Here is a 22,746-nt window from a genome sequence, read left to right on the forward strand (position 1 = left end):
GCTTGCCAGGCAGGCGCTTTTGCCGCTGAGCTAAATCCCCAGCCCCTCAGAATGGTTTTGAAACAAATTTTCTGATTAAGTATGTCCCTCATGCACTGATATTAAGACTAGTGTTTAAACTTGCGTACTTCTAAGCGCCATGGAGATTTTATCTCCTTTCTCCTAGTGCATTGGCCATAACATAGAAGTTTCTCCGATGGTTTCTCTCACAGTTTCACTGAAAATATAGTCCTTTGGTCTCCTACCTCCAGTTCTCCATTCTCTTCCTAACATAGTTGATTACCAGCTTTCCCTTTTCTTGTTTGTTTCTTGTGTTTTAATCAAGACAGCAATTCACTGTCTGTGGCAATTGGAACTTACCAACTTTAATTCTCATCTAAATGTCAAGATTCTTGCTTGTACTTTGTCATTCTCTTCTGAGGACTACCATTACTTTCTTGCTGATACAGTGGCGTCTGTCATACCATATTTTTTATTACTTAACCTCAAGAGTAATTTTCCTGTCTGGTATTTACACCACTATACTATCAGTGAGAAAAGCCCTTTTAAACAAGTGAAGGCACTCCTATTTGGAAAAATCTTTATAATTTCTGCCTCAGTTGCATGTCATTTTTATTGTTTATTCCTGGACTAGCCTGGTTGCTTTTGCAATGGAGACATCTGGCTTTGATATTTGCACTTCCAGGATTTCTCTAGCAAATATTTACTGGACTAAAGAGCTTCATTTCATAATAATATGACTAGTGCTACTCTGCAGTAATAATTTTAACTTTTCTTTTTCACATTATGTCAGAGTAATAAAATTGTATTTTTTTGGTTCTACTTTCACTCGGAGTACAACTCACCTCCTACTAAGAATAAGAAAAATGACACATTTAGTGTTCCAAAATCTCTACATTCAAGTAATGATAATAGCTATTTTGAGGAAATCAATACAGTTGTGTAAAAATGAGCCATCACAAAGGGCTTATCAAATATTTAGCTGTGGCAGAAATATATGAATATATCTAATAATAATATATAGTGTACATGCCAAGATACAATCAATGTGCAATGGTATTGTTTTGCCAGTTGTCTCTAATAATGTTAATTAGTGGCACTGGCTAAAAATGTACTTCGCTGTCTCCCAAGCTGAAAAAGAGAACAAATACTTGAAGACTAGATAAAACAAGAACACACATTTTAAAGAAAGGACATCTGGATTCTGAAGGCACTCACGCATAGCAGCAGCTGGGAGAGGGAAAGACACACGGATGTCAGTGGAGCGCTCCAAGTGCTTGCATGAGCAGACAGTAAACAGCTAGTGAAATTGGTGCTATCATCTAGACAAGATAGATCCTAAGTAAGATATTACAATTTAAAGTGACGAAGATTTCTAGTTAACCTGCAGGTAATGTTCAAGCTAATGACAAAAACACTATCTACCATGGAGTGGGAAGACAAAGATATCTTTGATCATCTGTTTAACATTGCTTTTTAGAAACTTTCAAAGATACTATGCAACCCTCAAACTGAAAGAGCCAGGAACTGGGATGTAAATGGGACACATGTGAAATACAGAAGGCATTTTTAATGTATGCATCAAACATAAAGATGTAGCAAGAGAACTAACTGTATGGCTCATTTAAACAACTTTGGGCCAGGAGTTACTTTTCCTTGTACTCTGTTGGCAGTAGTTGGAAATAATTCATTAAAATTATTGAAGCTGCAATGTTTACATTATTTTCTGAATACCAAAACTTATTATAATTTGAAAAGTCATTTTATTTTTCTTTACAATGAAAATATACTCATAATGTAATCCAATTCATCAGAGATACATTGAATGACTAGAAGAGGAGAGAAGTAATCAATGGTATGGATCATAAATAAATGTGTAACATGCAATAGGAAATGGGCAAGAGAATAGGATGAACTTAGACAGTTTTCACAAAGCACCAGTGTTATATTTTAAGCTTTAAATATACAAACTTTTCTTTGAAAAATGATGAATTTTGTATTGATTAGTTAATACCTAATTAACAAACATAATGATTCTTCACATAAAATTTTTTAAAAATGTTAAGTAATTTATATTAATCAAATATCCATTTAGTCAATTAATTTCAAAAATAATTTCATATATAATATCATTTGCAAAAACACCAGATTTGTAACATATAGAAAAGTATCTATGAAGATTACAAATAACAAATTACACAAACACAATAACAAACTAGTTGGTTTTTTTGACCTTGTCTTCTGTTGTCTTTTGAACATAAGAATTCTGTGATGTAACATCTTCACCCTTTGTTTCATTTTTTGGTACTGGGAATGGAACTCAGGACCTTGTGCTTGCTAGGAAGGTATCTTTCATTTTTAATTGTCATTTTATTCACTCTATTCTCATCATTTTTATTTGTTTTAATGTTCAAGTTCTTTTTCTTTTTTTATAGTTTGCTCATAAATGACATTTTTGTAAATATATCAAATTTTAACTTTTTATTATTTATTTTTTGCACTAATATTTCATTTCAGCTTTGATATGAGGACTCACAAGACTTTTTTATTTCCATGTACATACTGATAATTCATTTACATTTCTATGTCTCCTTTTTTACAGATGAAATTCTGCATTTCTGAATGAAGATAAACACTGAAAAGTGTGTGAATAGTTTCATGTTTAGCTGTTTTTCTTACTACACAATGTGAATAGTACAAATCATATTAAGCCTTCTTCACAGCTTTCCAAAACACATTTCTCAGTGCAGATGTCAGAAAGTATGGATCAATATTCTACCAATCTGATCAAGTAGAAATTAATCATTACCAATGAGTTTTCTGTGATTGTTATAAATTTAGAATAATGTACTTCTTCAATTTCAATTTTATACTATGTGTATTAAGAATAATCCTGTTGAATTTTACTTAAGTGAGGAAATGCATTCATTAGGCAATTTTCTACACCACCAGATGACCATGGCTTTGTTTCTCAGCAAATTCTTTGAACAGCACTATAGAAATGATGTATCCCAGTAGCGAATTGACTTGTATACTGTTCTTAATTTCATGGAAAGTTTCTAAATTAATAAATTAATGTTTGAACTGTTACACTGAACTCTGATTTTGAGGTAAACGAAGTGGCCTAACCTCTCTGAAAGTCAAATTATAAATTGTTCTTATGAGGAGGCAAGGTGCAGACAGTCCATGGGCAGAAGCTCAAACCTAAGCCCCTCAGTGAAGGCAGACAGGTACTCGTCCATCACGGCCCAACACAAAGTTGGGGCCCCGGCTATGACAGCTGGTTTCACGAATTCACTGGAACCGCAGCTGCTGTACTATGGCTGCCTTAATGTCAGTAGTTACACACAGTCATATGTTCCAGTGAATTCTTAATGGTTCCCTCAGAGTCACCAAGAGATGGAAAGAAATTCTGCGCCCGTCATGGCATGGTCACATTACTAATTATAGGAGCCCAAGATGGGTAGGTGTGAAGGTCAAACATAGATGAAATCCAGGTAAGTATGCCGAGCATCACCACAGCAACACCAAGGATATTAACACCAAGTCCAGCTTTAACCTTGAATAGGAAAGAGCATAAATGTCAGTCTCCCCAAAGGAAAACCCATAGGAAAATTAATGTCTTATTCACCTACCTCCTGAATGACTGGTATAAATTGTTAGCTCATGAAACAGTGAGTTTCTCTCCCATAATTCCCATCAAAAGAAAATCTGCCCCCAATTAAACATCATTTCAGTAGACACACTTGGAACAATTTTTCTTAGGAATATACTTAAGTCATTCTGATTAGAGAAAATCCTCATAAATATCTGTCCTTGCATATTAAGTCAGAATTTGAGTTTTATGTTTTTATATTTTAATGTATAAGTTTCAGGACACCATGTGATAGCTGTATCCTTCATATTTACTTAATTTTATTATTGATGTACCCTGAAATAGTCTCTTACTAAAATTTTATTTTATTTTTTTATTTTTTGGTTTTTCTCCGGTACCGGGAACCAAACTCATGACCTTGCGCTTGTCAGGCAGGCGCTTTTGCCACTGAGCTAAATCCCCAGCCCCTTATTTTTTTTTTATTCTTTTTATTTTTTGGTTTTCTTACTAAAATTTTATAATGCCATTTCTATTTGTCTTTCTTAGTGTTCCCATTTTTCTAGCTGGTGTCCATTAAACAATTTTGAAATTGTTTTCTGTCCATTAAAATGGAGATCATCAACCTTCTGGTCTTTATCTCTTTTTTGCTAGTACAGTGTTGTTAGACCACAGCCATGCATGTATGTTTGAATGTTGTCCTCGGCTGCATTCATGGTGCAATAGCAAAGCAGAGCATGTATTTGTGACAGAGACTGTGGCCCATGGAACATCAGCTACTAACTGGTCCTTTACTGAGAGTGTTCTGCTCTGTGTGAATTCTCTGCCTTAGAGCCTAGAGTTGCAAAGTAAAAGGGGGTACACTTAACAATGATTATTATAGAGGCCCTCTTTTCTGTCCATATAGGCCACTTATTTATTCCAGAATCCTATTTTTATCCATTTTTACACACACACATATAGGCATTTCATATATACATTTTATTTAACAAAATGTGCACTAGCACAATTTATTTAAAGAAAAGACATTATGTGACTTCTCAGTGGAAACAATTAAGGAAGCTGGGACTTGCCTCAGATCTACATTTTCCTAGCAAGTTCACCAAATTTGCTTTGGATATATTCTTGTTTGAATTAGTTTGGAAGTTGGTGATGAAGACTGGGATATTCTCAAATCAGTTCTTAACTATCACTAATTTGAATTTGGGAAACTGTGGATGTTTTATCACTTAAATTTTCCATTATTACTGGCTTGTGATTTTAGGTGCCACATTAGAATTGGGACAAGAAAGGTGCCTTTTTACCAGTCAGGCATTGAGCCTAATGTCTTATTCAAAGCAAATGTCATTGCATAACATATTTGCGATAGCAAATCCTACCGTTGTTTGATTGCTGGATTTCATTATCAGTATTTCTTCCTTTTGCCTAGGTCAAGTTGGATCCTGATCTTGACATGAAAAGTTTAAACTTTTGTGTTGAACAATTTTATACTTTTCCTTTTCTAGGCTATTACTAATGCACTTGATCTCACAATATTTTTGACTATAAATTCTAATATCATGATCACTTCTGGGTATTACCCTTAAAAAGTAAAACCTATGACCAGTCATGAACATATCTTCAGAAACAGAATTCAGGCCATACTTTTCCAGAGGTACATTACTGTGTAAAAGTTGAACTTATTCAAGACAACACACACATACACACACACATGCACCCACAAATACACAGCATGTACTGTCTCTGATAAAATTCTTTTAGCTAACTCACCATGTCAATGACTTTCAGATGGCCATATGAAAAAACAATAGCATTGGGTGGATTTGCTACCGGGAGAAGGAACGCAAATGAGGTACACAGAGTAGAAGGCAGCAAAATGTAAAGAGGGTTCACATGAATGGCTTCAGCCTATTGTAAAAGAAAAAGAAGTGGGAATAAAACCTTGAAGGTAGGCACCAGACACTGAAAGAAGCAATTAAAAAAACTTCCTAAAGCAAGTTGAAACCTAATTATATACACATAAACGAAGTTATAACTTGTTTAGAAAAGTTTCTTCCTCTTATTCTGGTTTCCATTTTTTTTTTGACAGAATCTCACTATGTAGTTCAGGCTAGCTTTAAACTCACTTTGTAGCCCTTGATTGGCTTGAACTCATGGCTATCCTCCTGTCTCAGCCTCCAGAGTGCCGGGATTACAAACATGTACCACCACATCTGGCTTACATGGTTTTGGTTGGTTATTTAAACATTACAGTTAAGTTCATTTACAAAATAAAGTATCATTTATTCCAGAAACTAAGAACAGCAATCATTTGTCTTTTTTCATGCCAGGTGCAGCACTAAGTGTTTAGACATACATATATTTATACATAATATATAAAATAATATAATTAATGATATTAATTTAAAAATTTTAAAATCTCATATGATGGCTGCAATAATCTAAAAAGAGATGAATGCACAAGCCCAGAGAGCCGAAAGGAACTTCTCCAAGCACGCAGCTGGTGAGCACAGAGCTTAGGGTAAGGTCTTAAGTTCCTCTGGTTCTAGAGCTTCTCATTATACCACCAACCTTATTGCTTCTAGGACAAAGGCAATTTAAAACTTACTTAGGAACCATTAGAGAAGATATATTGGTATTCTCAATTAATCACATCATTTTCTAACTATTCCATCTTGAAAAGTAAAAAAGAGTAAAACCCCATTTTGCCAAAAAGTGTTTGTTAATAAACAGCCCACATTTTCTTTTCTAATTTGAAGGAGTATCTCAAGAGCTTCCACATACACCGTGGGCTGGAGGCAGAACAATTGCAGAAAGATAGCCCTTCTTCCTCTTCTTCTGTTTTTTTATAAGATGAAGTTTCTTAATACAAAGTGCTTTGCTTTTACCAAATTATTCCATCCTGATAAGAAAAACATTGTTCTTAAAGTTGTCTCTTGAAATTGGTAACTACATGGGGAGAAGAGAAGATTGTCTCGCTCTTTCTCTCCTACTGAGCTACTTTCTCACTTTTTTAAAACCTTTTCCCTGGGCAGTGGAGAATTGGGCCTAAAATGTTTAAACTTCAAGGGTAAGCCTAGCTTGTCAGTTCTCTGTGCACACTTCTGCCACACACTGCTCACAAATTTAGAATAATGTTCTGGAGCAAGAAATGTGTTAAAAATCTAAATACTAAATTTGTCAGGAAAGGCTGAATCCTAAATCTTAGAGCTGGAATGGATTTAGCATGACGCTGCCCTTTATTTGCAAATGGGAAAAAAATAAAATATAAAGAAAAGGTAAGTCGTTCACTTAAGAACATGGAAAATAGCTCTTTTTAGTCAAGGTTACCTAAAAAGCTTTAGAACAAATAAAGACTGCTCTACATTTCTTATAGGAGATGTATTTAACCCATAAAAGATTCCATGCCACAGTAGGGGAACTAGCACCCCAACATCCAATGAACGCTACTCTTTTCATGAATATTCTACCTGAGATACTCACCAATGGAGACAATATTGGGAGAAGAATGGTAACGGTAGCTGGATTGCTGGCTACCTCTGTCAAAGACGTGACAATCAAAGAAGATATCAGAATTATTAGCCATACTGGTAATGAACCTAAAGGAGATAATTTATTTCCTATCCACATAGATAGTCCTGACTCCTAGAAAACAAATTTGAAACACTTGTTATTCATTAATAAGTCATTTTAATCCAACACAATTTAAATGCATAGCATTCTTTAATCTAAGATCCCAGTTTCTAAAACATAATTTTATTTCCCTTTCGTTGTTGTGGTTTGGTAGATCTAGGTGGCTTTGAAGTGGAGGAGCTATCAGCCTTATTTCAACGTTATCAATATGCTTTAGGAACTTTGAATTGTTTTTCCACTTTTTCCCAATGAAACCTTAATTTTATATCATTAATATATATGAATATTTTTAAAAGCCCCATAAAACTATAGGTTTTAAGAGAAAAGCAGCCTTTGTAGTTCATCTCTCCTTATTCCTAAACTGTGATTCCCAGAATCAAACACTTTAAAACCCTATCAACTATGATAGCTACTAGTCTTTCAAAATAATGTTAAAATCATGGATTTTCCTAATTTTCAAATGTAGACATTATTTTCTGACTTTCTAATATTTTACATAATCTAATTTTCTTACACCACCCACCCTACATGTATTTCCCACACCATACCTATGACCCTACACTCATATACTGACAATTTTGATTAAATCAATATTTCATGAATGGTTACCACTATGATTACAGAAATATTGTTCATAGCTGAGCCACTTAGTATTCTATAATTATATTTACTTTTTTTGTTTTTTTTCTTTATTTTCTCCAAAAATAACCATCTCATTCTTTGTTTGCTAAGTTTTCTAAGCATCTTTCACCCATTCAAACTCCCCATGAATAGACAAACATACCAGGTATTCATTTATTTTTCATGTTCCTTCATGGAGATGTCTATTCTGTAATACTTTTTCCTCCTGCTCCATGGGACTAGCTGTTCTTTAAATCTACTCAACTGTTGTTCTGGAACCCTGCTTTTTTACTGTGAGTTCCTTTCTCTTATTCCTTTTATGGAAATGCTTCTCTATTTACTCTGTTGTATTGGTAGACCTCATCTTGCTACAACCTCCAGAAAATTGGTACATGGAAGGTAAATTATTTGAAGTTTTATATGCCTGAAAACCTTATATTTGCTCTTATCACCACTTTGACACTTCAGCATTTGTGGGATTCTAGATTTAAAGTAATTGTCACTTAGTGGTTTTAAGTCATTGATCATTCTCCTGTGGTTTCCAGCAGAGCTCCTTAGCCTGGTCACATAATGATTTTGTTTCATTGTATGTAGTCCAAAAAAATTAGCTACACTTAGGTTAGCAGGTAGAGGGGGGGTTGTTTTTGTTTTTGTTTCCTTTTCTTCCCCAATGCAAGGGAAAGTTCCCCTTTTGTGAGATTATTTCAATAAGATACTGAATTCGCAAATCTTTATGCTTGTGACAAACTAGGATGAGCCCACAGCCATGTGTATCCTTTTAAAGCCATTCTCAGTATTCAGCTCTGGCTCTTCCACCTGCTTTCAGGGTAACCTGCTGCCTCCAATCCCCATCTCTTCCAGGATCTTGTAGATAAATCACCGTGTTTCTTATTGGCTTTCCTATTGGCCAGCCTACTATCTCATCATTCGCTATTTTTGTACAGTCACTTCCCTCTCAACTATCTTCCTCCCATTTTTAAATGTTTCAACACCTCTTGTCTATTATTGACCCTATTATGTAGTTTTCTTTTGTATTTATAGACGGACACTTTTTAGTTTTGCTCTTGCCAATTTAATGGAGCTCTAAGAAAAGTGTTTAATTCTCCATGTTAATTTAGGAGAAAAATTTTGAGGAATGTGTGAAAAGGGAAGAGGGGCAGTTTATTCACTGACAAGAGTATGAATGTAACTACCAGCTTTCAAGAGCTCTAGCACAGTAAAGCAAAGCAAGGACATTTTAAGAGGGGCAATTCCAGTGAGGTAAATGCCACAGGTATTGCTATCTTACTGCTCTCAACTAGAAGCGTTATCTGATTCTGGACATTTGCCAGGCTAATTGCAATTTATATCAAAATTTTTAAAAATTAGCTATCTCAAAATCATTTGTAAATTCACTTTCTGTGTATATATTTGCCTATAGCCATAGTTATTGAAGCTTAATTCTGGCCAGTAAGGGTTACAGTAATATTACTGTGGGTATTCTTCTAGATATCTGATTTTGAATAATAGTATTTTTATGGCAAACTAAACCTTCATCAGTGGTGTGCCTAACTGTTTCACTGAGAGAACCATTAGCATTAGACTATGTTCGCACTTTTCAATTTACTCCTATTTTGATGTTCTAGGGTTTAGTGGATGTTTTCAAAGGCATTTTGAGTATGTAGGGTCCAATCTAGACATTCCTGGGGAGAAGAGATGAACAGAATTCCTATCCATCCCAGGCATTTTGTTTCTGACTTCCATAGAGTACAAATTAGTAGACATGGAATGGAAGTTATTTAATCCAATTCAGATCTTATTACTGCTGAAATACAGTAGTAGAAAAGGAACATGTAAATGTCTTATATTTCTACCATTTCTATGGGCAGGTAATGAGACAAGCAAAATCTATACCTAAAATAATTTTGTGGAAGGGGCTCACATTGAGTCAGTTTCCAAGACTTTCAACTACTACTAAATCCTCTTGCTACAAGATCATTATCTACATGCAGTGCAGAAAAGTGGCAATAACATAGAAATGAAGTCTCCATATAGGTTAGCAAGAATGGGAGAGAAGATACTTATTTTGAGAAGTGTAAAAACAACCCCCTACAAGGGGTTTGATATAACACCCCTCTCACCATTCTCCTCAATTTAATGAGTAAGGATATGCAACAGTCATAATCTTTGAGTATTTCACAAAAGTCTGTGAAATCAAAAAACAACTGGATTTTAACTAGCCTAAAAGTTTAGGATGTTTATGCAATTCTGACAGGTATTTTTCTTCCAACCACTATACAATGATGAGGGGAATTACGAAGGACAAGGGCCTCCCCAGATTGCTGCATTATAACAACTGGATATAAAGATCAAACAAGAGCCAACTGCATTCCCCATGCTCTTTTTATATCTTCTTAAGAATGCACATAATATTAGGCACAGTTGTATGAAATTCTCCCCAAACTTCATCCAACAAGAACTTATTAAGTACATTTAAGGTCAATATTATTCCTCATTCTCCTTTGACAAAAATAGGACCACAACATGTTGAAACCCCAAAGCTACTCAAATTCATCATGAAATAAAGTAAAGGTATAAACAAATAAGAAATATGTTTCATGAGGAGTTACTTTATATATAGTTTTATCTAAAATTTTTCCTACTATGGTAGTCTTCTAACACTATCTCATGTATTAATAATTTTAATCTCCTTTACATTATTTTTGACATGGTTGAATGCCATAAAAAAATTATGCTTTGTACTTGCCACCTGGAAAACTTCTGGGACTCTAAACTCACCTCATCTGTGTAGTATGCAGTATCTGTGTGCAGGTATGACTATTGAAATCTGCCTTATTAAGTAGAATAAATATGAATGTGCCAGAAGCCTGGATGTCTCTGTGTTCTTTTGAACTATCTAGTTAACTGTTACGTATCTTACACACAGAGTATTACCTGACAGCCGTCTGCCAGAGCAAATCCTCCACCAACAAGAATGGCTATATCCCAGGGCATGAATGACTGGAATTCTTTCCAAGTAATCAGTGGAGAATAATCAAAAGCAACTGTCAAACAAAAGTCCTACAGTTAAGCATTGCTTAAAACATGAAAATATGACGTTACTTTCTAAAAATTAGGATTCTAGTTACCTCACAGAAAGTTTGTAATGTTTCTATATTGTTTTTAAAGAGGAAATTTGATCTGGACTTAGTAATTTCCACTCAGTAATTCTGAGGGGATTTTCCCAGACTGAGTAATTTCCACTTAGCCTAAGTGGAACATTATAAAAAAGAAAAAAATTGTAACTTGGAAAATATTTTGGATATTTTGAAATTTGTTTTACATCAGTTAAAACATTGTCATTTATAATGTGACTCATTCATTAATTACATGACACTTAATTGAGTAACAGTGCATTAAATTGTACTTCTCTTATTAAGTAAAATGTTTGTAATATGACACTGATTCCAATAACATCAGCACAAGATTTTATTTATTATTTACTAATATTTACTTTAGTATTTTATTATTTTTAAGTCATAAAGCGAATCATAACAGATTTCTTAGAATTCTAGTTTAAAGGTAATTCAAAATTCAGATTAAAAGATGAAAATATCATTTTTGAGAATGATAATGCTCATGAAGGAGTTATCATATCTCCAGATATTTGGGTTCTGATCTCTCTGTTGATTTGTTTATAAGTAAGTTCATTTAGGAGCACACTATCCCCATTTAACATTTATAACATCCCCCTACTTGGTGAGATTACAATATTATTAACAAGCCTACTTCCTATCTCCTCCCAAACCAAAACCTACCCCAAAATACTCTCAAAACTACCTTCACAAATGACTAGAATTTAACTACAATGCTTCTTAAGTGAGTTAAAACTATATACTCTGTCAGAATGCAAACATTTCTGAAACGTACCTCATTGAAAATTTTACATATTATGCCATATTTGTTATTTTTAAACAAAGTATGAATGAGTTTATCAGGGTGGAGAGCATTAAAGAATGAGGTGGAAAGGTGGACAGGATCAAAGATCTTTCTGAGTAGAGGTTCAGATGTAGGAATCTAGGAAGTTAAAACCAAGCATTGCTTCCTCCATGGGATTTTGATGGCAATGTTTAGAGTTTTCAGGGTCTTATAGAAATCAGTACTAAATATTGCAATATTTCCTTAACACACAATGAAGAACAATCAATGAAGAACAATGGGGATTTATTTTTACATTATGCTGTTCATATATATATATCATGCCCTGAAAACCTGAGCTATTGATGGGTAGTGACTCAGGTTGCCAGGGGAGCTAACCCAACTGCACGAGCCCTATTCCCATCACAGTAAAAGTGATCAAATCAAAACAGATTCACAGCTCTATTCTTACTAGTCTATTTCCAAACTACCCTAAATCTTTTGTCCCACACTGACAATTAGGAATGTGACTACTAACAACGTGCATGTTAGTGTAAGCATAGATATGCACGGAGCCTATGATTAAGAAGTGTGTATGTGGGAAGTGCATGTTCATGCAAGTGTGCATGATTCTTTGTCCACACTTTGTAAATTCAATGAATGCTCTCATTGAACGCTATTTTGTGATCATGACCTTAGGTTATGGCTGTGTAGGATGATTTGCTTTTCTTCCAAGATTACTATGAGGCTGTAAATGCTCTTTCTCATGATTCACATTGCCATTTTTATATCCTCAGCATTTCCTACCAGGGTTCATCATGAAATACTGATTTCCAAGTTCTTGTTTCTATGTTTTCCAATAGTAAGATTATGTCTAATGGTGGCAGTGGGAGTGGATTTATCATAGGCCAGATAGTATCGCTTGTAGTAGATCTCGATCCATAGTGCACAGGGATATCCACTCATGTCCGCAAAGTCAGATGATCTCTCTCATAGGTGGAGGTACAATGACTAAGAGGTACAGTGTACAAATATGGTCTGCTAAGCCAGGAGTTGTGTAAGCAAGACTATTCCTTCTAAGTGATCATGGAAAGTGACATTTTACATTTTATTTTGCTTTTCTGTCAAATTCAATCAGCTATAAGTGATACTCAACCAATTTCTCCTGTCGATGTAGTTTTAGTCAATATCTTTGCTGGGATCAGGAAAAAAAGGAGTCCTATAACTAAGGCAACAGTTGAATCGGTTACAAAACCAGCGTACCTGAAAAAAATGTATATTTTTAAAATGGCATTAAGAGCTTACATGTGCTAAAACACTAATTGATTATACTAATAACATTGAAGTAAGAAAAAGCATTAAATGGATTGATTCCATTTGTATGATATGCATGTAAGTAATAATAGAGGTATGTTATTTATTATGGATAATCTCTAAAATCTATGGATTTCCAAATAAATGACATAATTTAACTAGAACTGATCATCTCAGACCATATTCCATTATTTTCATACATTTCTCACTATTTTCAGTATCACATGTAGAGACATTGACTTAGTAGGTCAACAAGGCCAATTTCCCTTTTAGATAAGCTTGCAAATTTATTAATCAATTTCTTCTTTGAATCCTTTAATTCTTTTTGGAGGAATTGAGTTTGAAACAATTGCTATACCAGGTAAAGCCCCACATAATTGATTTATCACATGTTATTGATTTGTGGAATGGCCTGATGTTGCTTCTCAAATTCTTTATAAATTGCAAAAAAAATTGATTTGTTTTCTAGAATTTAACACCTGGTTCTACAGTTATAGGTCCTAGGCATATCATACAAATGAAATCAACCCATTTAATGCTTTGCACTCTATGAAACTCAATCCAGCATTAATTAATGGAATTGTTTATGAGATATTCATAGATGATCACTCTACAAATTAAGAGTGATTCAGGGACAGATGGGGTCTTGAAATCACCAGTCCATTCCAACAAATAAGACAGGTTCCCAGAAGCCTCAACAGTTAAGAAGCATCTGGAGTCAAGATATAAGTGAAATAGGCAAAAAATGAGATTACAGTTTTAGAAGCCAGCAATATTAAGTACATTTTCATCACCCGAGAAGAAATACACACTCAATAAGAATTATTTTGCTATCTTGAAATTCAGTAAAGTTTATATGTTACAGAAGCTGCTCAACTCTTGTAATTTACCTAGAAAACCTAAAGAAAATTCATTGTCTTTCTCAATGTAACAAATTTTTAAAGAAATATATTTTCCTTAAATAGAGATTTATTTTTTTCTTTGTTGACTAAAACTTAATCATGGCATAATTTATTCTATAAACTTGACAATACTTAGCAGCGCTGTTCCTCATTTTTTAAGCTATAATTTTGGTTGAATTTTTGCCAAATTGAGCCAGGAATCATGTAGCTGGATTTTGTTTTATATGAAAAGGCATACTGAATTCAGTCCAGGTCCAAACAGATGGGATCAAATCATTAGGTGGTAGCTATAAATCTTAATATATCATGCTAACTTCAGAAATTTTGAATGCCTAAAGCCTCTACATAACAAATGTATTCTCCTGAATATACCTGTTAAATAAAGTGAAGGTATAAATGTTGAACAATTTATTTTCAAAATACTTTAAAAAGCAATAGCTTTTATTAGCACATGCATGTGTTTCATATGATTACATTCATCATAAGGAGTTCATACATGTGCAGGACACACTGATTCTTTTTCTCTCTCCTGTTGCTTCCCTCCCTCCCCACCTCTATCTCTAATTTATTATGAATTAGGTGATCTCAGTTTTATAAAATATTAAATTTACACAAACTTTATTTGCTTTGGGTTTATCATTAGATTTCTATCTTCAAATCCCATCCTCAAATCTTTGTTATTTTTCTTATTGTTTTCTAGAAGATTGCTAAGTGACATAAGCACCGGCCCATAGCAAATACACTGATTTCCTGAAACAAACAAAACAGCTCCTGGATTGCATTATCCTCCCATAAGGAACAAAAATTCAAGGTTAAATATATTGAATTTCCTTTTGGGATTTTTTTGCCTGGTTTTATTAGTTATTTTCTGATTTTGTTTAGCTTTGACATACTAGTGTTTAGAGAAAGATTTTCCCACCTAGAATGGTAGGGTTTCTATTTTCAAAGTGAGACTTACCTTTCTATGTTGCTCTAGATTCTATTACAAAATCACAAAGGGCTAATCAGCTATTAAACAATAACTTGCCTTGAATAATTAGATGATTTTTTTAGCTTAGACATCTCAAAATGAAAAGTTTTACTCCAAAGGGAAATAAAAATGATTTTAAAGCTGAAGCTGATCTTCTAAAACCACCTTGTGTTGTTTGACTTGTGTGGTCATTAGAAATCTAGATTCAGGTTTTGCACATTTGAAAAATATTGGCCATGCCTGTAAATCCAGAAGGATGTGATTCAGAAAGGGAAGAATTTCCTTCTTCCACCTAGGCAAAATTCATCTGACTCCAGCAATTTTGGTTTCTGCCCCCTAGACTATGTGAATTTTTACCGGGGCGTGTAAGACAGGAAGCCCAAGCCATATATCTGCTAAATTTAGGAATTAGAGTATTTTGGTGAAAGATGGATGAGGAACAGAAATCTCAGAACCAAATTACTTATACTGACATGCAAGATAACTCTTAATTTAGAAAATTTTCCTGCAATCTTCCCCCTCACTTCACATGACTCAGCGACAACTGCTGGTGTACAAGACACTGGGAGATATCACTAGTTCTGCCTGGCTTCTAGCATTAGTTTTAAAAAATGAGTCTTATTACTTATTCAGGCATTCCTTAGGTATGAAAAGGAGGGCATGTCAAATTTGAAGCAAATTAGCACAAAAATGTTATGAAAGTTAACATATTGAGTCCAATAAATAGTTTTCCATACACATAAAAACAAAATCTTAAATTGGTAAAAAGCATAGAATATGAATTTACGTCTGATTATTAACAGGTGCTAAGTGAAACTTATTTCACATAATAAACATTTATATAAAAAAGAAAGAAATATCTTATAAACTTTCAAACTTTCAGAACTGCTAAGGAGAGAAGCAGCATATAAAACAAGAAGGTCTGGCAAGCATATCATGTAATACTTACTTTGCAAAAAGTACAGACCAACCAGGAACAAATCCTGGATTTCGGCTGAACCATAGCAGGGCCATTGTAATGAAGAGGACCAAGGTCACAATTTCTTGATACCTGTGGAGAAATTCTTATGCTGTCATTTGTTTTCTGAAAGGATATTTATGGAAAGTCTCCAAGCTAACGTCAAGAGTAATCTTAGCAAGGTATCAGACACTGTAAGAACTGGACATGTTAATAATTTGAGAACATCTATAGAGTTGGAAAAGACCCTTTTTTCTTTTCTGGGGTCTTGATATTCTACTTGGCAAATTTTAGTTAGCTAGTGGTAGATATCTTGTCAAGTTGAATTATATTCACAAAATTTAGCAAATTTGGAGCCCTAATTAAGAGTTATAAATACCTGGAAGACAGATACATGCTTAGATGCTTTTAAGAAACTACCTACCAGATACCAATACAGTATCTGTGGAGTGGTTGTGGGTGAGTGTGTGTGTGTGTGTGTGTGTGTGTGTGCGTGCGCTCACACATACATGCATATCTTACCTCATTGGCCCAAGTTTTTGGTATTCTTGTTCAATCACTGCAGCACAAGCTTTTTCTTTAGCTGTTCTGTTTTTGCCGCATTTGAACATCTCCTTAAAACTGAAAAAAAATATGTTTGCTAGGCAAAAGAGTCTTCCATCACTACTCCCTTTTGAAATATACTTTGCAAAAACTTTCTAAAATATGAATCTCCCTGCTAATAACCAAATGTCTCTGTATTCTGCTCGTACTTCTCCTTCCTTCTTTGGGTGTTCTCTAACCTTTCTTCTGTTGTGCCTGCTCTGCTCGCTTTTAAGTGCTGAATTTTTGTTGTATATTTTCCATGACATCTTCTACTGCTTGATCCAAATACTTTCACAGCACTGGAATTTACTATGTAATACTCATCTCAGTTTAATACTTTATTGTATATCATTATATTATATTTTAAAAATACATTTATTATACATCTTGGATGCTAATTGTTCCACATGTGTAAGATTTACCATGACAATACCACCGATGTTTTCTTTGCGCTGTTGTCTCTTAACACTACTATACACAGTAAATAGTCAATTCACCAATGAAAGGAAAATGCTCAAAAGTAAAGGGCAACTGGGGTGTTAGAAAAAAGAAGGGAAAGAGGGAAAATTATATATGTATGTATATATGGGATAGCTAACATATTTATACTACTGTCATCTATTGCCCTACAGAAAGGAACAGTTAATGATTACTTGTTTGATCAATCTTGTATGTCTCTATTTGTTTTCCTGAGAAACCACTTTGAAGATACCAGTAAGTAATACAACAGCCATTGTTAATTTCCTACAACTTTGTCTGTAACTCTGTTCTGTTTGTATTGCTCTTATGCTATTTTGTAAATGGATGTCTGTTTGTTAACATGTTCTCCTTCCTTTATTTAAAAAAAAAAATAGTCAATTCACCAACTCAGTAGTGCCTTTGGCAAATTTATGGGACAGTTCTTGTCAGATTCATTACATTTCATAAAGATGCTTAACTTGAGCTATACACTAGGGCAGGGAAGTTACATATATTAATACTGGTCAGAGTCCAAATAAGTTCTGTTCTCTAAAACCAGCTTTACTGCCTGATGTGTTCCTCTAAATTTCTTCAGCCCTATGTAGTAATAGCACCTACTATCTCCTAGTTTATTTCCAATACTAATGGCCACTCTTTACAGCTTTCAGCTGCTTGTTCTAATGAGTCTTTTTTCTGTGACTAATACTTTTCTCCTGAAGTACGGGTTCTTTAAAATCTTGAACAATTTGTGTGTGTGTGTATTGCTGCTCTAGATATAGATTAAAAAGAAAAACCCTCTACAGACAGGAAAAAATAGAGAAATGGCTAGATTTTAGGGACTATCTTTTGAAATAAAGCAGTTCAGTTTACATTATGTGTACTTGTAGAAAGTCAAGACATTTTGTCCTGTAAAATTGCAGGGTACACGTGCATGCTTAGGAGAGAGTACGAAGGAAGACTGGATAGGGAGAAGGTCATTACCTCAGAGAATTACATTCTGTGGTTCGATTACGTTTTTATTTATTTATTTTCATTTGTTTGTTTGACATTATTTTTCCTCTATAACTTGGCTATGCAACCTCATTTAGAGTATGATTTCATTTGAAGGTTTATATTTCGAGGGTGGGGATTTAGCTCGGTGGCACAGTGCCTGCCTGGCAAGCATGAGTCCCGGTATCAGAAAAAAAAACAACAAAAAAAAGGTGTGCATTTCCTTACTTCATAAGCCATCTATCTTATATAATCATAATTCCTCTCATGCATGTTTCTCAAGAACTGAAATAATTCAATATTTTTCAATTTATAATCAATGAGGGCATAATTACATTTTATAATCTCAATTAAATTCCTAACTAGTAATTCCTCCAATCTAAAAATTTTGTTCCCTGACAAAACACGAATTATAAGAAACTATTATAAGAAACTAACCTATAGGTTACCTCAAGAACTATCTATAGAAAAGTATAGCTAAAGAGAAAGACAAGATTCTTCTACTCAATATGATCCATAAGTATTTTGCCACTTTGCTGAAAATAAGCAGTTAAGTCAAAGCCAAGTTGGCATTGCTACAAAGAAAGGTTAATGCCTTCACAAGGAATTGAAGAAGCATATGACAATGCATTAACCTCTCCATTTAAACAAGTTTGGAGGCACTGATAGATGAGCTTCTCTTCTGAAGTATGTTGGGGTCATTTATAATGGGCAAGCTAACTCTGTTAACAGCTGACACACTAATCAGAATGTATAGTAGCCCGCCAGGGGAGTGGCTGATAATTTCTAGTTGTCGATCTTAAAACTCTGGAGGCGAACACCTTAGCAGACTGAAAAGGACACTGAAAAATTAGCTAAAGCTTGAAGCTGTTCAGTATCTAACCAACAGTGGACAGCAAGGGGACTGCTGAAACTTGCCACTGATCATGATTTATGCACTCCGTGTAATGCATATGCTTCTCGGGAATTTTCCCTCCTGCAAAACATGTTTTAATGCATCTGCCCTTTATCATCGTAATTGTTCCTTTCTAAGTGGTAGGCTGTTTCAAAATAATAACAATGATTGCATATGTATTTTATAAAGTCACTACACGTAGCAACAAAGAACAGAAACAACCGTGGGCTGTGGCTGAATACTTTCTCCACTGACTTGGGATTCTATTCTCTGGAGCTGGCATTTCTACCTGTGCCACTGAATAGGCCCCCAAAGGCTCAGATTTCCTGGGAGGGGCACTTGCCATGCAGCTGGCCTCTCCCCACTGATGCCCACCTGCTGAAGGCAATGACATTCTGCACATTTGCTCTGGCAGGAGAACTGCCACCCACTGATCCCACAATCTGTATAGATTTTTTTAAATCACCAGCACCATCTTCCCTCTACTAACACAATCAGACAGTTCTGGAGAAAAATCAGGAAGGAGAATCAAGAGGGGATAGGGTCAGTACTTATGCTGCTAAAGCTTGGAAAATGTAGCACAGGCAGGGAGCCACACATGACCATACTGTTTTGCTTTTCAAAAGAAGTACAAAGGGCTGACTTAAGCTTGGCTTGGTGAATAATATACTGTTTTATTCATGAGTCCTTAAAATTATTTAAATTCATCTCTGTAAAAATGCATTTGAATTATTTTCTTTTGAAGAAAAATCTTCAATATTTGCTACATAGCTATTTTGCCTCTTTGGGAGTATTGCTAAATATACTGATTGGAATATTATTAAGTGAACTGAAAAATGCAGGCAGAATTTTAGATTTGCTGTGGAGCTCTTCATAACATTCACTGTTGGCTTGTCACCTAAGTCACAACTCACTGGTGCTTCTGAACCACCAGCTAAAACCCTAGTCAAAGTAATATTTTGAAATTCTCTTTGAATACATGTTGGGCATCTTGGCGGCACTAGTAGCACTTTATTCATCTGTGTTTCTTACCTTGGTTTCTATGTGTTCCTATGTGTACCCATATGTGCTTGAATTAGAGTGTTGGAAGAGATCTTACTGATCTTTTGGGTAAATTCTAGTGTTTTACAGGTGAAGATACCACATGTAACAACAGGTCAGGACTTGCAAATATTATTCTTCTGGGTTGTGAGCAGCCCCAGTCATATTCCTGGTGTCCTGAAACCTAATCTGATATTCTTTCGACAGAGAACAGCCTCTGATTTTTACTTTATCTTTTATTATGAAGGTGGTATCAATTTCTGTGCTAGGACAAAGCAGGGAAACTTGCATGTTAAACATGGGAGCAACTCAGTAACCCAAGAAAATCCCCGCATTACAGCAAGTGAAGGGACAAAACTTGTAAAACCTTTACTCTCGCAAACTGGGCTTGGTGCTCATCATAGTGTGTTCCCTATACCCCCCTGCCTACTTTATTGGATTAATATTCAAAGGGCACCTGGATGGGCTTTCTTTTTAAGTACTGTCTTCCGTAGCCAATCTTATTTAATTAAGATGCTAGTTTAACTTTAAAAATATGTGTTTATGTGTGTTTGTCTGGTGGCCAAGAAAAAAATTGCCAATGCAGCATGTGTGGTGTAAGGAAAAAAGCACTGGATGCAGAAGTAAAATCTTGGAATTTGGAGTCCTTCATTTATCCTATAAACATGAACATATTTACTTACTTGAATCCCAGGAAAAGCCATTGAAGCCAGATCCAGGACAACAGCAGAATAATGACAGAAACCGGGAAGGAAAATAAAAACCATGATCCAAAGTTGAGGCACTGACAATCAGGGTAGCGTCTGTGTGAAAGCACAGAGAAGTGTTCAGGGAAGAGGCACAAGTAGAATTCTTTCCGACAGTCATGACCGCTGGTCATGGTCATCTCTACTGCACTTCTGGCCAAAAAAAAGTCCTGGGATAGTCACGCTGTTAAATACAGTAGTTAGGTTACTGCCTGTCTTGATTCTGTAACTGTGTATTTTATTTTTGCATCCCACAAAAGTAAGAGTGGTTATGTTTTACTTTTTGTCCTCTTTGTTCAATCTCTAAAATATGCTTGTGACAAAACCTTCATTAAACACACAAAGAATGGGTGTACATGGAGCTGAAGTTGTGACTATAACACAAAAAGCCAACTATCGCACGATCTCATACACGGAATTGAGAAAAGGTAACAGTAGAGAAGCACTTACCACAGGCTGAGCCAGGAGCAGGGGACTGAGAGGTAGAAAGGTTGATCAGTGGGTGCTGAACTACAGTCAGATGGGAGAAATAGATTGTGCTGCCCCATTGCACAGTAGGATCAATATAGATAATAATAATCTATTGTATACTTGAAAGAAACTAGGAAAAGACTTTTCTATTTCACTACACAGAAACGGTAAATACTGACTAGATGCATATGTTAGGCAGCTTTGAGCACACATGGAAGCATCACATGGTAAACCTAAAGTAATGTAATTTCCATGGGTCCATTCAATTTGAAAAAACATGGCTGGTGTTAAAATGCCATATTCTGAAATGGTAAAATCTTAGGAAGACAGGTCATCAGGGCACAGATGAGTGAGTAGGGGGAGATAAAGAACCCACCTGTGGAAACTAGGAGGAGCTCAGAGGTGGGCAGGAGCTTGGGGAGAGGAAAGGAGGAATAACAGAGAAGAAAATAATCAGAATATGTTATATGATTATACCAAGGTGTATCACACTTTTCTACACTATTAACATGCACTGAAAAGAAAACAAAGAAGAATGCTCCTGTGGTTGTGCCGACTTGAGGTGTCCTCTAGCTTTCCAAGTGGCAGTGTTGGATAGACAGCTAGGTAACTGACACCAGAATTCAAAGGATGTGATAAAAAGCTGGTAGTCCTCAGTCCATACATGGCATCATAGGCCATGGGATGGGTCTGGTAATGTAGGAGCTAGAGATTTAGATGTACAGGGACTGGCAAGATTTTCTGGGCCACTAAATTTTAGAGGTCAGGGAGAGGTGTAGAAATGAGCAGATGACCTAAGTACATTTAATTCTAGTGAAGAGCCTGTGAGGAGGGCATTATATTTCCATTTTACTCAGGAAGAATCTGAGGTTAAATTGATTGCTCAAGGTCACAGATTTTGCAGTCAAGCTGGATTTTCAAATTGACGAGGAGGCTTAGTTTAAAACACAACCTCCTTTTATTAAGCCACAGCATCCTCAAAACCAGCTACCAACTGAAATAGAAAATTCCACATTTATATAATACATATTATATATTGAAATATCTACAAGCTAGATTACTACCTTTCGGTTCTATGGACATTTTATAAGAATTGCAGAAATGATTGCATCACAATATGGAGATATCTTGACCTAAGTCATGTGCACTTAACTCCTGACATTTTAGGAAGAAAAAGTGGTCACTGTGGTTCTTATGACCAACTATAAAAAGATGAATAACTTTAATATCAGTGAAATACTCAGAAATGTGTTCAAAAGAATAGTTGTAGTCATGGAAATTTACTAAAGTGTAACAGCTTTTGGTCATTAAGAATCATAACAAGCTAGAGTCCACACTGATTATAGTCCTTTTGATTAATGACTGTTTTGATTATTTCTGAGTCAAAGCCACTTTCAGTTTTGGATTTGTGTACTTCCTGAGCTTTCTGTTCAAAAATATTAACTACTTGTTATTCATGAGCCAGGCTTAGACTTCTAACTGTGATAGTAAAACTAGAAGCAGCGGAGAGAACAGCTAGCACTGTTGACAAAGAGGTATGCGGCAGTGTCTGGCAGAGCCACACGTACACCGGGCTTTTCAATCCTTATAGTAATAATTTTTTAACATTGCCCTCCTTTTATAGATGATGAACTTGAGGTTTACAGAATTTAGGCTAATATAGGGCAGTCTT

General features: G+C 35.1%; 1 protein-coding gene across 1 annotated transcript in view; it reads right to left on the reverse strand.

Annotated features, from left to right (window-relative positions):
• Nucleotides 1-2,440: 2,440 nt before the first annotated feature.
• Nucleotides 2,441-22,746, reverse strand: part of Slc13a1 (solute carrier family 13 (sodium/sulfate symporter), member 1) — a 78,463-nt gene continuing 58,157 nt past the window's right edge. The window contains exons 8-15 of the mRNA XM_005402324.2: nucleotides 20,541-20,660; nucleotides 16,410-16,508; nucleotides 15,879-15,980; nucleotides 12,900-13,006; nucleotides 10,781-10,890; nucleotides 7,076-7,237; nucleotides 5,363-5,500; nucleotides 2,441-3,559 (exon numbers count right to left, since the gene is read on the reverse strand). Coding sequence (XP_005402381.1) covers nucleotides 3,422-3,559; nucleotides 5,363-5,500; nucleotides 7,076-7,237; nucleotides 10,781-10,890; nucleotides 12,900-13,006; nucleotides 15,879-15,980; nucleotides 16,410-16,508; nucleotides 20,541-20,660 — 976 coding nt within the window. The 3' untranslated portion in view covers nucleotides 2,441-3,421. The remainder of the gene's footprint in view (nucleotides 3,560-5,362; nucleotides 5,501-7,075; nucleotides 7,238-10,780; nucleotides 10,891-12,899; nucleotides 13,007-15,878; nucleotides 15,981-16,409; nucleotides 16,509-20,540; nucleotides 20,661-22,746) is intronic.

This window comes from Chinchilla lanigera, unplaced genomic scaffold (genome assembly GCF_000276665.1).
Source record: "Chinchilla lanigera isolate Chin_1 unplaced genomic scaffold, ChiLan1.0 scaffold00078, whole genome shotgun sequence".
Classification (NCBI taxonomy): Eukaryota; Metazoa; Chordata; class Mammalia; order Rodentia; family Chinchillidae; genus Chinchilla; species Chinchilla lanigera.